The 15,335-nt window shown below is 40.3% G+C and overlaps 1 protein-coding gene across 1 annotated transcript in view; it reads left to right on the top strand.

Moving 5' to 3' along the window:
* LOC116317133 (ephrin type-A receptor 7-like) overlaps window positions 1-15,335 on the top strand; it is a 152,868-nt gene that overhangs the window by 95,637 nt on the left and 41,896 nt on the right. Inside the window, exons 4-5 of the mRNA XM_039605104.1 lie at window positions 703-858; window positions 6,076-6,405. Of these exons, the coding sequence (XP_039461038.1) occupies window positions 703-858; window positions 6,076-6,405 (486 nt within the window). The remainder of the gene's footprint in view (window positions 1-702; window positions 859-6,075; window positions 6,406-15,335) is intronic.

The following is a 15,335-nucleotide window of genomic DNA, read 5'->3' as shown; positions in this document are numbered from 1 at the left end:
GAGTTTGAGTGTGTGTGTTTATGCACGCCCATTGTCACACTTGCACTGATAAGCTTCTGTTACATGGTGTGTACTCTTACACATGTAAGGTCATGAGTACTTATCACCTTTGTCCACGTTCTCACCTTTTGTATTTTGGTTCATGCGTGCTTTGGGATAACTACCAAATAAGGCGAAACAAGGGGGGAAAGCACAATGAAATACAATTTTCGGGCTTCGGAGCTTTGTCTGCACGATTCATTGGTTTTCTTTCATTTGCATAGCTGGTTCATTCCAGTAGCAGACTTTGATGCCATTTGCACAGGTCCACCGATCACATGTAATGTGAGAATTGTGTTTGTCAGATAGATTTAGCCAAAGTCTCCTCTACTTTTCTGCTCTAATCCTATCTTTTATCTCATCTATACTTCACTGAGGTCTCACTGGCTTTCCTCATTTTTCTACACTCATTCTTAGTTTTCCCTCTTTTTTCAAAGGCTTTAACGTGCTTAGTGAAATAGAGGTGCTTATGTGATTAAAAAAAGGCTCTAAACTGTTAGCATATCTGCAGAATTATCTTGTGAACGTGCAGTTCCTTGATATAGCAATATGTTTTTCATGTGTTCATTTCCCAAAAGGATATTACATATATTTTAAAAAATGTATGTAATGTGATATATCACGTAATTTGGACATATCTGACAAACTGCTTTTCTTTTCCAGCGTGTCCACCAGGCTCTTACAAGATGTCGTCCAGGCAGCAGGAGTGTTTCCCCTGCCCAGCCAACAGTGTCGCAGAAGAGGAAGGATCCATGGTGTGCTTGTGTGAGGAGGATCACTTCAGGACTCCTTTGGACAATCCCTCAGCGCCATGCACACGTAATAATAATAATATACTCGCACTTATTTATGTGTATATCTTCTTAAATTACACCTGCTTATATAGTAGTTCCAGTCACACCATATAACTCATATAAGATATGATATTGTAATTTTGCATAAAGTATAAATTTTTATGTCTGTAAGCCAATCATAATGTCAACCTCCCATTCAGCTTTTGATATAGCTGCAATTGCCATTTCTCCATTTTAACAATAAAGATCCATTTTCTTTATGTCTTAAAACAACCTGTCTTTCACCCCGTACCCTTTCATCCACCTCTCCTTTTTTCATGTTATTACCTCTTGGTCTGACCTGCTCCCTCCTCCCTCAAGTCATGTCATCTTGTCCTCATCAACCCCATCTCCATGTCTCATTCCTTGCACCCTTCACCTCTCCTTCACCATATACCCTTTGTATTGCATTCCATGTTTCTGTAACCTATCCCAGATTGTTGGCTAGGAGTAGGTCTCTCACAACACAGGATGCATGCCTTGTACTGCTCTGCTGATGAAAAAGTTGTGAGGTGTTTGTATAACTACAAGCTTAAAGGATTAGAATACATAAGCAAATATCTCGGTCTATAACTGGTTAATGACATCTGTTGCCTTGTTGGACAATTCCTCTTAGATCTGGAATAAAGAATAAATGCAGTCTTTGTTTGACATAGTATTTAAAGTTAATTTTCTAAGGAAGACTTTTCCTCAGGGACGTCTGTATCATAGTATGTTTGAGGGTTTTCTGTAAATGTAGCCACTTCCAACCTTTGTCTATTAGTATCCAAAGCTATATATGAAAGCGCCTCTTCACCCAAACCATTTTCTTTGCCTCTTAACATTTATCCCTTTTTTATCACCCATCCATCTTTCATCCCTTCAAACATTATGTCCACATTATTCAAAAAAAACCCATCACCCCATTTCGCCATCTCTTTGCTTAACCTTCTGCATTCTCTCCATATTCTTCCACCTTTTCTCCTGACATTACCGATCCATTTTCTGCTATACTTCCATTATCTACATTTCCGCTGGACCCCCCCCCCTTCTTTTTCTACCCCCTCCTTTTTGATGCCTCAACACCCACTTCCATTCTATCTCTCTGTCTTCTTAACTTGACCACTCATCACTCTTCTTTCTAGCCACCGCCTCCTCGCATTTTCCTTACTCTTTATCCTTTCATCTGTTCCATCCATGCGTGTTATCATCCCATTTTTCTTCTCTCTGTCAAACCAAAATCTCATCCCTCTATCCTCGAGCGACAAACTCTATATTCTCATCCCTGTTCGCTACACATTATTTGTTCATTCCTCACCTTTTACTTTTTCTGACCCTTTCTCACCCCTTCTCCCGTACTGATTCTTCTTCACTATGAGGCCAAACAGGCCCGTACAGGTTGGCCCTATTGATTTCTGCATGGAAAACAGCGTATTGATTATAGCTTAGTAATTAGATGGAGGAATAATAGGGTATATATCCCGAAAGTATTCAGGGCATAAATCCATAGGGTGTCTAAGTTAGTGCATGTGTGTTTATATATGTATTCACATTGACTTGTGCGTATACACATGAATGAAGTGTGTGGTCATGCTAGCTTTAATGTTAAGTGCAGTGGAGGGGTTTAATTATAATATTGATTGCTGAGCTCACTGATCCTGTGTGATAATATTCATGGCAGCCTAATGACCACATTAATTACACTATAGATTCTGTAATTATGATAATCCCCCGATTCTACTAATCCACCACACTGTACATTTAGAGAAAGAGTTGATGAATCTAGCCTCATAAGAGTAAGAGAAAAAAGTGTGATTTTCAAAGATGAAGTGTTTGATATGTGCGCATTATTACCACAGTGATTAAAGAACAACTTATTTTATTATTCTCCCTTTTTAATGCTAGTCTAGTATCACGACCCTAATGTGTTTACCACACTGACAATCAGAGACTGTGCACCTCATAGTTGCTTTAAGAATTCTTTTTGAAAAAGTTAAAGGAGCACAGAGCTTTAATTATAAGATTAAGCTTCATCTGTTACTTCATGACTCAACTGACTGCCATTGTTAATGGTGACGATTGAGTTTTTTCCATTAGAGCACACTGCTGCATTTCCCTTGGCAGCTATGGAGATGAAAAGTAGAACTTTAGAAATAGTTAATTAAAAATTAGTCTCTAAATTCTTGTAAGTTTTGGCAGAGGAGAACTTCTGCTGACAGCTCCAGTTGTAACACAATAACTACTTGGGAAAAAAAAAAATGGAGAAGAGATGCATAGCATTTCTCATCAGATGTTTCTGCAAATAGATCAGCAAAATCGTTGTTTGAGAATAACTGCAAAATGATGTTGCTGCATAATAATTATTTCTGATTTTGAATTTCAGTTTTCTCTGAAAACGTAAAAAACTAAACTTGCTGTTTACCATAAATGTGCAGTGTTATGCAAAAGTCTTGAGCTACTCCTCGTTTCTTTATATTTTGCTAGTAAAATTGGAAATGGGTGCAGTGATTTATTGAAGTTTATTTATTGATTTTTTTATTGAATAGAAACAGAGTATATCTGGCAAAAACAGAGTTCTAATGAGCTTTGAAGGTAATATTTGGTATCACTACCTTTATTCTTCAACATGCCAAGATGATCCCACACTGCTTCAATATTGTTGAGGTTAGTGTTTCAGAGTCGCCAGTCCACGACTTACAGTGTTCCAGTGTCTGTTTCTATACGTCACCCTTTTTGTCCTGTTTCCCTTCTTTAAGAATTGGTTCTTGAAATCCACCTTTCCACTTATAACAATCCCGATGAGGCTTTAGTGAACACTAGACAGATCAACTAAAGAGCCTGATGCAACTCTCAGGTTGCGTGTCAGGTCTCTGCTGGATTTTTTTCCTATTTCTTGGGGACATGGCTTTTAGATCTGATGTGGATAGGTCTGTCACTTCTTTTTGTCCTCCATTTGTCCAGTTTTCTCACATTTTTCAAGAATGCACTATATAGCATGCTGAGATATGTCAAGTTTTCAACTAAAAGTGCTTTGGGAATCACCTTGTTGGTGCAAAAATACTCTCATGCCTGTCAGACTATGTTATCTCTGGCATAGATGTCCCTGATTTCATTTGATGAGATTTACTGAGAGGGGGTAGCATATAAAGATAACACATGCAGTTTAATGACAGTGGTTTAAGAGGAAATGCAAGATTTTCTCAATTGTATCATATTGTTGGAGGAGAAGGGATTGAGTTGAATAGTGATGTGGAGGGACTATAGGGAAAAGGGAGTTAGAAGTTTGGGACAGGTGGAGAGTAAAGGAGTGGGAAAGAGTTGTGGAGGTGAAGTTTTAACAAGAGGCACTCGCATTGTAAGATGGAAAGAAAAGAGAAACCTTAAGAGAGTGAGGGACTGCAAGGCTAAGAAAGCATGAAAGTGGATAGAGATGTGAGCAAGAGGCCCAGCTGTGTCTACATCTACTGTGTGTGTGCGAGTGTGTGTGTGTTCATACTGTGAATGTTTTCTGGGCTTATGTAACCCTGGGCACCACGTGTGTTTGGAAGCGGGACGCAGCTGTGGTGCGTGACGTGTTTGATGGCACGCACAGTGCAGCACACCTTCACTTATTCATTACACGCACATGCACACACATACAAGGATGTATGTAAAATTCATGACCTTTAATGGACCTGTGCTTTCAGTGAAAAGAGGATATGAACCAAAAGACACTGAATGCTGACTTAGTGATAGGGTGGAGTCCTCTGGTCTGACTTTTTACAGCCTTCTGCTAGATCGTATATTTTATTTTTAGCTGTTGCGGGGGTTCATTTAAAAGTGGTTTCGCTTTAAATGACATGTTTACACGGTTTTTTGTTACCTCTGTCATGTACTGTATAATGCTGAACTTTTGACACACACAGCCTTTCAATAGGCAGCTCACATCACAACGCCTCATATCAAATCAGACCGTATTCCGGGAGAGATAAAACACTTTCCATGGCAAGCCATCTTTATTTACTAAGAGTAAATGGAGGGTCTGTTTCACACAGCAGATGACACCAGTACATAATGGAAAAAAACGCTAATCTTTCAGACAAAAGGGAATGTTATTCTATTCTTTTTTTAATCAAATCCTGAGCCTTACCCCAAATATTTTCCTTCCTATATCAGCAATAATCCCTCCTCCGTCCAAGTCCAATACATCTTTTTAAAATATATTTTCAAACTGTCAAAGTATAATAATAATAATGCTACATACACTATAATTTCACAATAAGTACCTCAGAATTTTCCTCACCTATTTATGTAAAATGGTTCTTATCACATTATTAAAATCAAATCACCTGCTTGTTAACATTAAAAGAAACAACTTAAAAAACATTTATTTTTTTTTAAATTTAAAATTATTGTTCAAAAAATTATTTAATATGAAGGCAATAGGCAGAGTGTTACAGGCATAGCACTAAAGAATGTAGCCTCATGGGCAGTGTAGTTCAGTTGTAAGTAAGCTATTAAGACTCGACTGTGCACTGTGTTCGTGTTTTTCTCCCAAACAATAAGTTCCGTTGGAGCAGCCTTTCAACGCCTCTCGCTGTCTCTCGCTAGCAAAGTTGACCCAGACAACAAAGTAAAGCTAGTTTTCGGCTATAAGCCCGACACGGAACCCGACGTATTAGCCAGAGTTCCCTTTACTACGGTTTGGAGCCGCTGACCTGTTTTATATACATGCGGAATAGTTTTCTATATGAGATCGCTGCAAAAAGTGCAGCCTTACCTAATGTCCACCGTACTGTTACTCATTTTATATTAAGATTTACAAATCTAGTTGGTATTGGTATGGCGAGTATCTTTCAGTAATGGTAATAAATCACACAGCAATAGTACATTCATGTAGTTGTAAAAAGCATGATAATATATTAAGTAATCCAAAGTATTCAGAATACGTTACTCTCTTTGAGTAACGTAACGAAAATACGAAAATACATTTTGGGGCATGTATTCTGTAATCTGTAGTGGAATACATTTTAAAAGTAACCTTCTAACACTGGCGCTTGATTATGATGATATTGTTTGTATAAATGCTTCTATACCCACCATAAAGCCTCTGGACTGCTGTGTATCAAATTGCATTACAATTCATTCAAACTGAGTGCGCATTGTATTTACTTACAAACTGCTCATGAGCAACCTGGGATAAATCATAAATCTAAATAATTATCTTATTTTTTTTCTTTCATAGGTCCTCCATCCCCTCCCAGAGACTTGACCTATACTCTGAAGCAGTCCACGCTGATCTTGGACTGGGCTGCTCCGTCCGACACAGGGGGCAGGGTGGATCTGACCTACAGTGTGGGATGCCGGAAGTGCATCGGGAGGCAGTGTGAGCCATGTGGGGCTAGCGTTGGATTTGTGCCTCAGCAGGTTGGCCTGACAGAAAGAACTGTGACTGTGGTCAATCTTCTTCCCAACACCAATTACACATTTACTGTAGAAGCCTTGAATGGAGTGTCAGAGCTGCTGCCCAACAAGAGGTTCTACACACAAGTCAACGTGTCAACAAGCCTGCCTGGTAAGTTCCATTTCAACCTTCAAAAACAAAGACAAACATGTAAGTGGAAAACATTTAGATTGCACTTAAACGTGGCACACTCTGAAACCAAAACACAAACGACATAGAATGCAGCTTTTAAAAGATATTGCATTTGTACTCAGAAGGGACCAACAAGGACACGTCTGACATCAGGCAACATTATGTGTGAAAAATAGATGAACTTTAAATAAACTTGCACTACATGCGTTTCCAGTTTTGAATACTTTTGAAACTCCACTAAAATCTTTCTGATTCTGGCTGAATTTTTAGTGGTTTTACAAAAAGTGTTACATCATCATTTCATCTGGTCAGATAAATTCAACTACTTTATTCATATTTTCGACGTAAGAAAATCCTCTAAAAAATCGATTTGACCCCTATTTGAAAAGTTTGAATGTTTTGTTTGGAAATAACGCATGCATTTTTTATGATCTCACCGCAATCCGCTGTTACTTCTGCTCACAACAAAAAAAAGACATACACACAGATCATATTTATGTGCACGTTGTACTCTGTGAAACCCACTGTGACCTTTGCCTCCAGCAAAATGCAGATTTACTGACATGGCATTCAGAAGCAATGTGTATTCTGTAGTGATTTAAATTTCTGTGTATTCTTTGAAAAAAGCACAAACTTCAATCATACACACTTTTCCCTTATACTGACACCATGTCCGTCGCTGCAGACAGGGCAGAAATTCTCATTGGTGGGGGAGATCTCATTTTCATCAGCAGAAGTTTTCAGCAGGCCATTAGCCAGAGGCTTGAAAAGCACTTTACCAAGTAGCCTTGTCACCCAGCACCGCAATAGCACTCACTATTTGGAGGAGCTCAAGTGTGAAAAGACCAAAACACACGCATACACACACTAAAGATGTACAGGCCTACTTTCTGGCTTGAATGCTGACAAACATTCTTTTGTAAACAAACGTACACATGACTGTGCATGTTATACTGTTGCGCGTATCTTTGAAAATGTTTGACATCTTTGTTTGCAAAAGCTGAAGGAAATATGAATGATGAACATAATGATGCAAATGAAACATAGGTGGAAGATGGAATGAAAGGTGCTGTACAAGAAAGTATCTGATGGAGAAACAATGAGAGAGTGAGAATGGCAGAATGTGCTCTTGCCATCAATTGGAAATTAGCTTAGAGAAATGGGCTGAATAATGAATGTGGTGCAGCATCTGTGAAGGCTGCAGGACTCGCTATGAATTTCCAGGTATTAAGTTCAGGATATATACTGTAAGACTTTATCGTGGGAAAGTAGGTTAAACTTTTGGATAGTTGGTATATTGAAAGTGTGGTTTTTGACTGAGACATGCATCTAAGAATAAAAAAAGAGCACATTTAAGGAGATTTATGTTGAGTGTTTAAAAACAAATGTGTTTCTCAGGATCTTCTTTTTCGGACCAGCTTAAACTTGTATATAACACGAGTGATGGGCTGAAGCACAGTTATGTGTACGAGAACAAAGCACTGACATCACTTACCTGATTTGGGAACTTGGGAAAAATTTGTATTTAGTGAAGGTTGTAGTTAATTCTTCTTCATTAAAGAGCTTGCATTCTACTGTTTTCTCATTTTCACTTTATAGTTGAGCAATGCTTCAGCATTAAGGGTCAGACAGGCTCAGACTTATTCAGAAAACAAATCTAGCAGACACAGAACAATCTAGACATCACGTTTTAGGTTCCCTATAAATCTAAATCCATTGTTCAGTCTGTGTTTACCTGATTTCTCCATCCATGAAGTTGTTACTGTGCACTTGGAGCCAGTTATCTTGGCAGAAGAGGGGACACTGTAGTCCTGATGTTCCACTCCTGGAAACAGTTTCCTCGGGGGCTGACAGGATTTTAGGGCCTCCCCCACCCGGATGAGATTCTATATAATCTTACCTTCATGTATTGGGATTAGCTTAGATCAGTGTTTCCCAATGTTTTGGAGCCACAGAACATATTTCACATTCGAAAAATCATACGGCACATGCCAAAAATGTCACAAAAAGAATAGTGCTAATTTTTCCCCGTGCATCAGGTATAGCAGAATTGGCTTGGTTTGTCCCCAGGGCCTTAATCTGGGTCTGAATTTTCTCCAGGACTCAGGTCAGATTGACTACTTTTTCTTTTCAAATGTATATCTATTGCTATTACGCACTGCGTTGTCTCACAGCATGACTGTTATGTCATTTCTTCTTCGTCTTTTTCTGTTTTACTGGCACTTGGCAACCGATTTAATTAGAGCAGGTAGTTGTACTGCCCTCTAGTGGAAGAGAATGTAATTGTTCTGCCGCTTACTCACACCGGTCGCTTAGAGCAGCGGACCCCAACCTTTTTTGCGCCACGGACCGGTTTATGGCCAACAATATTTTGACGAACCAGCCTTTAAGGCGTTGCATATAAATACAAAAAAATAAAACCGGTACCAAAAAAAAGATTTATTCATAACACACAGGAAAAGAACCAGGGAAACCACATTAATGATAAAAACGATAAAAATTAATGATAAAAACCCTGAAAACCATAAATTTCACACCTGAGCCTCAGCTCTCATGGCCCAGTACCAAACGACTCACAGACCGGTACCGGTCCGTGGCCCGGGGGTTGGGGACCGCTGGCTTAGAGTACTAATCAGGTGGAGGCAGATAATCTTCCACGGCACACCTATGTGCTGTTGCACAGTGGTTGGGCAACACTGGCCTAGAGTTTCCTTTCAGTTATACAGTGCCAGAAAACCTCTATAGGTGCCGAGTTGGCAGCTTTATCAGGTCCCTAAACCACCACTGCATTGACACAAAACAGTAATTGCTCAGATACCAGCTGGTTGTTTAAATTATTTATTCCCCACAAAGTGGGAGCTCAAAAACCCTATATTTTTCTCATTATTATTGTCACTGAAATGAAGTTGTTCTCCATTTTCCACCAAATCCTGTGGAAAAATATCTGTACACGTTTTCCAGATGTTGACTTTTCTTACAGGTCACAAGTCTAATTTGAAGAGGTATACCGGTGAGGCAGCATACTGTCTCTTTGAGTTTGTTTGCTGGAAACATCTGCTCATGTTTTTATACTGTTATTGTGATGACAGCTGATAAACTGCGCCACCGCCCACATGTGGCTGGAAAAGCAAACCAGTTATGAAAGTTAAAGAAGTTATAAGCAGTGCAGAGATGTTGATCCCTCAAATTAAACCACACCCACCCCCAAAAAATCCCTCAGACAGCTAAAATCTGTGAACGTGACTAGCAAGTGACAGCTTGGCCTTCTTCGGCTTCCTGTGTAAAATCTCGAACTCCAGGGTTTGGGATACTTTATCAGAAGGAAAAACCTATGGTGAGCATTTTTTTCCTCATTGTCACATTTCTTTAAACCTTTCTCACTTTTATCTCCTCTGTCTGTCTGTCTTGTCAGCAGTTACCATGGCACTGATTTCTGGTTATTACGGGGTATTAAGGTATGAGTTGCGCGGCTAACCGTGTCGTCCAGGAGGATTGGACAAGGGTTAGGAGAGAGTGTCTTGCAGAGGTTTTAGAAGACTTTCTGTGACAGGGAGGATTTCGGCTGACATTTAGTGTGCGGTGTTTAATACTGTCTGTATGTGTGGTGTGAGACAGACAGACCTTTGAAGAAAGAAAAAAAAAAAAGGTGTGTGAAATGTGCCACAGAATAATTCCTGCATTTTCTAGGAGAGCTACCCTCCGTTGAAAGTCCTCTGGGACAGGTTTACCTCAAGGTCAATAAAGGATCTGCTCAGCTTTATCAGATAGAAGCGGAAGTGATCAATAAAATGACACAATATTAAAACTTGACATACAAAGCCTGCAAACAAATTCAATAACGGTTCACTTGGTCTTATTGTCGCTGCATGATAAGTCAGGGTTTCATTTTGTTGTTCATCTGATTTGTATGTATCTGCGGGATATCGTCTGAAGTTCTGTAAAGCCAGGTCAGGTCCAGAATTGCAAAAAACATTTCTGTACGGACTTAGCTTTGTGTCCGCACCTGTGTGTGCACCTCCCCACCGAGACTTTACATATCAAAACTCGGTGACCTTTATAAATACTGCAGTAGGGATTTGGAACAAAGCTAGCACATATCAGCAGACTCACACTCTGGCCTTTTTTTTTCCCTCTCTAGCCACCTCATCATCTCTTTATTACTTTGTTCTTTTTCTTAACCTCCTCCCTTCCTTTGTAAACCGATCTCTTCTTTTTTTACCCTCTATTTCCTCCCTCATTTCCCTCCCCACATCCTTCCCTGCTCTCCCCATAAGCTCACTATTCTTAGATGGTAATTTCTCTCCTACTCACTGCCACTCTTTCCGCTATCTTCTCCTTTTTCATCACCTGTCCTGACATGATCACCACTGCCCTCTTCTCCCTCATCTCTCTGCTTCTCTCTCTTAGGACTATTTTCTCCCATCTTTTCTGATTGCACCATATTTGTTTTTCAGTGCAGAGTAAGCTTGTTAGCAGTGGGTGGCATTTTTTGACTGGCAGCTGAGGGTGGAGAAAGCCTGACAACTTAAGGGCACAATCTGAACCGAGCTGCTGAGAGAAAGTGCTGCTGGATAGTATACCATGTTAACCCGCCGCCCCAGCCACACACGCAAGATACACCAGGGACAATTTACATCTATGAAATGCAAACACAAGCTTCTCTCTCTCCCTCGCTCGCTTTCATTGGAAAATCAGAATCTTATGCAAATCATTTGAAACAGCAGTTTAGACACTGTCGGTCTTTAAACCTTACAATAAAAAAAGACATACAAATTGAATTCTTTGAAAATATGCAGTTGAACTGGATGTTTGCACATGCACATCCTCTCATGCAGATGGGGTTTTATCAGGACTCTCCAGGCCACCAGGGGGAAAGGGGAGTTTTGCATGGCGTGTCAAGGATGGATAATAGGGAAAAGGAAGAGTAGGGGATAGAAACTGGAGGGGATGGGACATGAGCTGGGTAAACGGGAGATCAATTTTCCCTAAGGCTCATGGGGCGCCATATCGAGGTGGATTAGGGGTGCATATATAAGTGAAAGAGTGCACCAGACCGTGTGTCTATGGCCATACTTTGCTGTGCTTGCATGACATAATTTCTGTACATTGGTCCATGCTTCATTTCTTTTCTGAAGAAAAGATGACATCTTGCTTCAGAATTGTCCAATATATGTGCATTTGTGTGTGTGCGTGCGTGTGTGTGTGTTTCTGTGTGTGTGTGATCCAACTGGTCTCTGGATGAATGTCTTGGCCCCCAGTGATACATCCAAAGCCCTTTAGCTAAGGCAGGGAAGAAGACAGGGATGCAGGGTAGCTGTAGAGATGGGGTGGAGGTGCGGGTCAGGGAGGAAGGATTGGCATTTCAATATCCTGAGAGGATTACTGGCCGTGCTTTGAGATGGCTGGTCCCCGCGGAGATACATAGGCCTCAGAGATGGATGCATAAAGGGAGGAGAGGAGAGGGGAATGAATATAGAAGTAGAGGGATAGAGAAGAGAGCGGTGTGGCATTGTGAGGAGAACGCCTGGATGTGGAGAAAAGGGAGCAGGGGTGAAGAGCAAAAGTGAGAAGACTTAAAAAAAGAAACAACGATCTGAAACCGTATTTTTAAAGGCATATGTATCGAAACTGCTTAGTACATTTTTAAAGTTGTGTGTGGGCAGAAGTTAGGGTGAGATGAAGGTTTTGAGACAAAAGTTAGGAAACATAAAGCATCAAAGATGACTTAAAGCAAGTAAAGTAGCACAGGGTGCATAGCAGGAGAATAAAATGTGAAAAACTGAAGGCAACACAAACTGAAATAAATGTGATGGAGACCTTGTAATACTTATGAAAGAAGTTCTTAATAAAATAAAAGCAAAATTCCTGCAATTCCTGCACAAAATATCCATAATATATGTATATTTTAAAAAACTGATAAAATCATAATATAAGAAAAAGGAGGCCTAACCAAATATTGCTTATGGGGGTACAAGCCAAATATACAGGAGACATAACTTATTACAAAACTACTATTAAATATTATAATGAAAAGTCACTTAAACTTTCAAATAAATGAAATAAAGCAATGTAATATTTTTCCTTTAAAATTGAAGCAGGGTTGTAGAAGGAAATAGAAAAATGTTTTTAAATGAAGTACAAGAACGTTACATGCAGTACTTGGGTAATATACTTATTCACATTGCCTACTATGGCAGAAAGATAAAAAAAAAAAATGAATGGAAGCTAATGGAAGGTGGGGTTGTCTCTGATTCTCTGGATCAAATATGTTCCTCGAAAGTTTACATGTTTGCTTTTGAAGATTTGAACTAAAGTTTAAGTCTGAATTAACTTGGGATCAGACTTTTCTTGCATTATAATGGGGGGGGGGATATTGTTTTTTTTTTCCATTCACTCAGTGAACGAAAGAGACACTTCAAATACCAAGGTATGAAACATTGTTTCTTTGTCATTTAGTTTCCAATTGACGTTTTTATTTTTTTCACTTTCACACTTCTCAGCCTTCTCCCCCCTTCAGCCCTTTGCATGGAGGCGTTTGGATCCTTTCTGCCTCCTTAATTAGAAGTGATGGGAAGGTGAGGCTTCACCAGGCACCAAATGAATAGAGTCATCAAGCTACTTTTCAGGACTATAGCCCAGCCACTTAAGACGCTTTGTCACCCTGTGATGGGAATTTTAATTGCCTACCTCTTGGCTTATAATTGGAGTCTATGAAGAGGCACTCTCAGTGTTCAGTATGTGTACTCTGTATGTGGATTTACAGGCTGTTCCTTGTTGTTCAGGGAATTGTAGAGGAATGCGTAGGAATGAAAGCAAAGCTCGGAGATAGCTGATGACACGAAGACACAGCGTATTCCTCATAATCATATTATCATGAAGCCTATCTTTGATGCACATCTTTTGCCAAAACCCCTGCCGGGAGAGGGTAGACAGGTGAAAACGCTTAAGGTTGCAAGCAGACTAGAGAGAAAAGTTCAAACTTCCAAAATGCTTTTAATGTCTCACTTTCTCTAATACTCTGTGACGTCTTTATCGTGCCTCTGTGGAGAGCGTGGCGGCGTTTGTGTGTGCGCGCCGTCTGGGTTTCTCGTGGGGTTAGTCGCTGGAGGCGAGGGGAAGGCGGCTGCGTCCTGCTGTGCGAAATAGAGAGAGAGCAAGTTGTGTGGAGATGCAGCTGTCTTTCTGAATGACAGTACACTCCTCTCTGATACAGCAGTAGGTGGGTGACAGACAGTTCAGCTCATCAGACCAACATTGCACGCACACAGACACCTCTTTTCTCATTCGCTGTGCATCCTTTTATATAATTTCATGCAGAAAATTCCAGGGGGAGGGGTTACAGTACAGTGTATGCAGCAGAGGTTTAACAATGTGCCAAATGCTTAGTATATAATCCATGCCTTAATTTTCAAGACACGGTTTTGTGTTTGTGTGAATGCTTCTTTGGAAGTCGTGGGTTTTTTTTTCATGAAGGGGGATAAACAGGATGAAAGAAGGGGAAAAAAATCCACTTGATCATAATTAAACTATTAACTTAATAAAGACTACATTTCAAATGGAAGACTGTGGATGTATTTTTGCAGCTTTTGTCATACATCTTAAAAAGAGCTCATGTTTTACTCTTTATTATGGGTTATATTACTCTTTACATTATAGCTGCTGTCTGTCTCACATTCCTCAAGTAATATCAGCTCTTAGTCAAGAGCTGCACTTAAGCACACTTTCAAAATATCTGTATTCATTTGTCGATGTAAGTTTGTGTCATTCTAGTTTTTTTACCCCGCTGTCCAGTTAAAAGTGGCTCCCAGATGAACTACAATAGGAAAATGCTGCTTACAACAACCTTCTATAACAACTTGTTCTACATCATCTGTTATTTTTACATTTAAAAAGATCCAAAAGATCTAAATATCATCACACTCCAAATCAGATCCTGTCATCAAACAAGTTAGACTATGCTCGGATTGCAGTGTCATGCTAAAGGATGGAGGCTGTAAAGATACAGCGTTTGTGTGTGTATACGCATTGCCCCTTTATTCAAGTCTGTCAAGGCAGATAGAGCTTTATTTACCTTCTTAGCCAACCTCCTGCAGCAATCTTGGGTCAGCCACTCTATCTGTATGTTTGTGTTTTTGCGAGGGTTTGTGCGCGGCCTGTGTTTTTTATTTGGTGGAGGCTTCGGGCAGAGGCTGTCTGGCTTAACGGACGTGTCATGATCAGACCATGCCTCAGCCTTTAGGCTAAAGCATGCTGGGCCCGGAGAGTGTTCAGAATCAGTCAGTGTGCAGCTGTCAAAAGCAGTTTAAAGAAGTCGGCCCCAGCCTCTCCCCTCTGGTGAGGGCGTCTCATGCCAGATTTGTACGCTATGCAAAGGTAATGTAAACAGGTTAAGGGTGTTTGCTTTTCCAGATTTGATCACATGTATGTGCAGGAAAAAAATTCCCCACTTTATTGGTAGCCTATTTTCAGGGCATGGTGTTTTGGCACAGCTGGATTATGTTGATCGAGCCTTTTTGAATATGTCATACAGAGACGCCTCTGTGTCTCGCTCGCTCTTCTGGTCTGTCTCTCACCCAACCACCTACTGACTGACACATTCAATCAGACCAGCCCTAAGACTCGCTCCCGTGTTGCGCACACAAATGCTGGTCTCCTACACAGACACAAATTTAGACACAAATCCACACACCTTGGTGGATCAAGTCCTTGCAACGTATAATTTAGTAGCTGAGATGAAAATGTGCTTCATCCAGGTGCCTTCCCTGCACCGTTCCTCCCACTCACAGCCAGGTTTGTGTGTCCGCGTGTGTGCGTTGCACCTAGACAAGACTCATTCCCTCCAAACACCTCTGCTCCTCTTTTCTTCCTGTACAGATATGAATAAAAAACACTGCAGATAATAGCTGTGT

The sequence above is a fragment of the Oreochromis aureus genome, linkage group 22, assembly GCF_013358895.1.
Source record: "Oreochromis aureus strain Israel breed Guangdong linkage group 22, ZZ_aureus, whole genome shotgun sequence".
NCBI lineage: Eukaryota > Metazoa > Chordata > Actinopteri > Cichliformes > Cichlidae > Oreochromis > Oreochromis aureus.
Note: the sequence above shows the minus strand (reverse complement) of the source record. Positions and strands in the feature narration are given on the sequence as shown.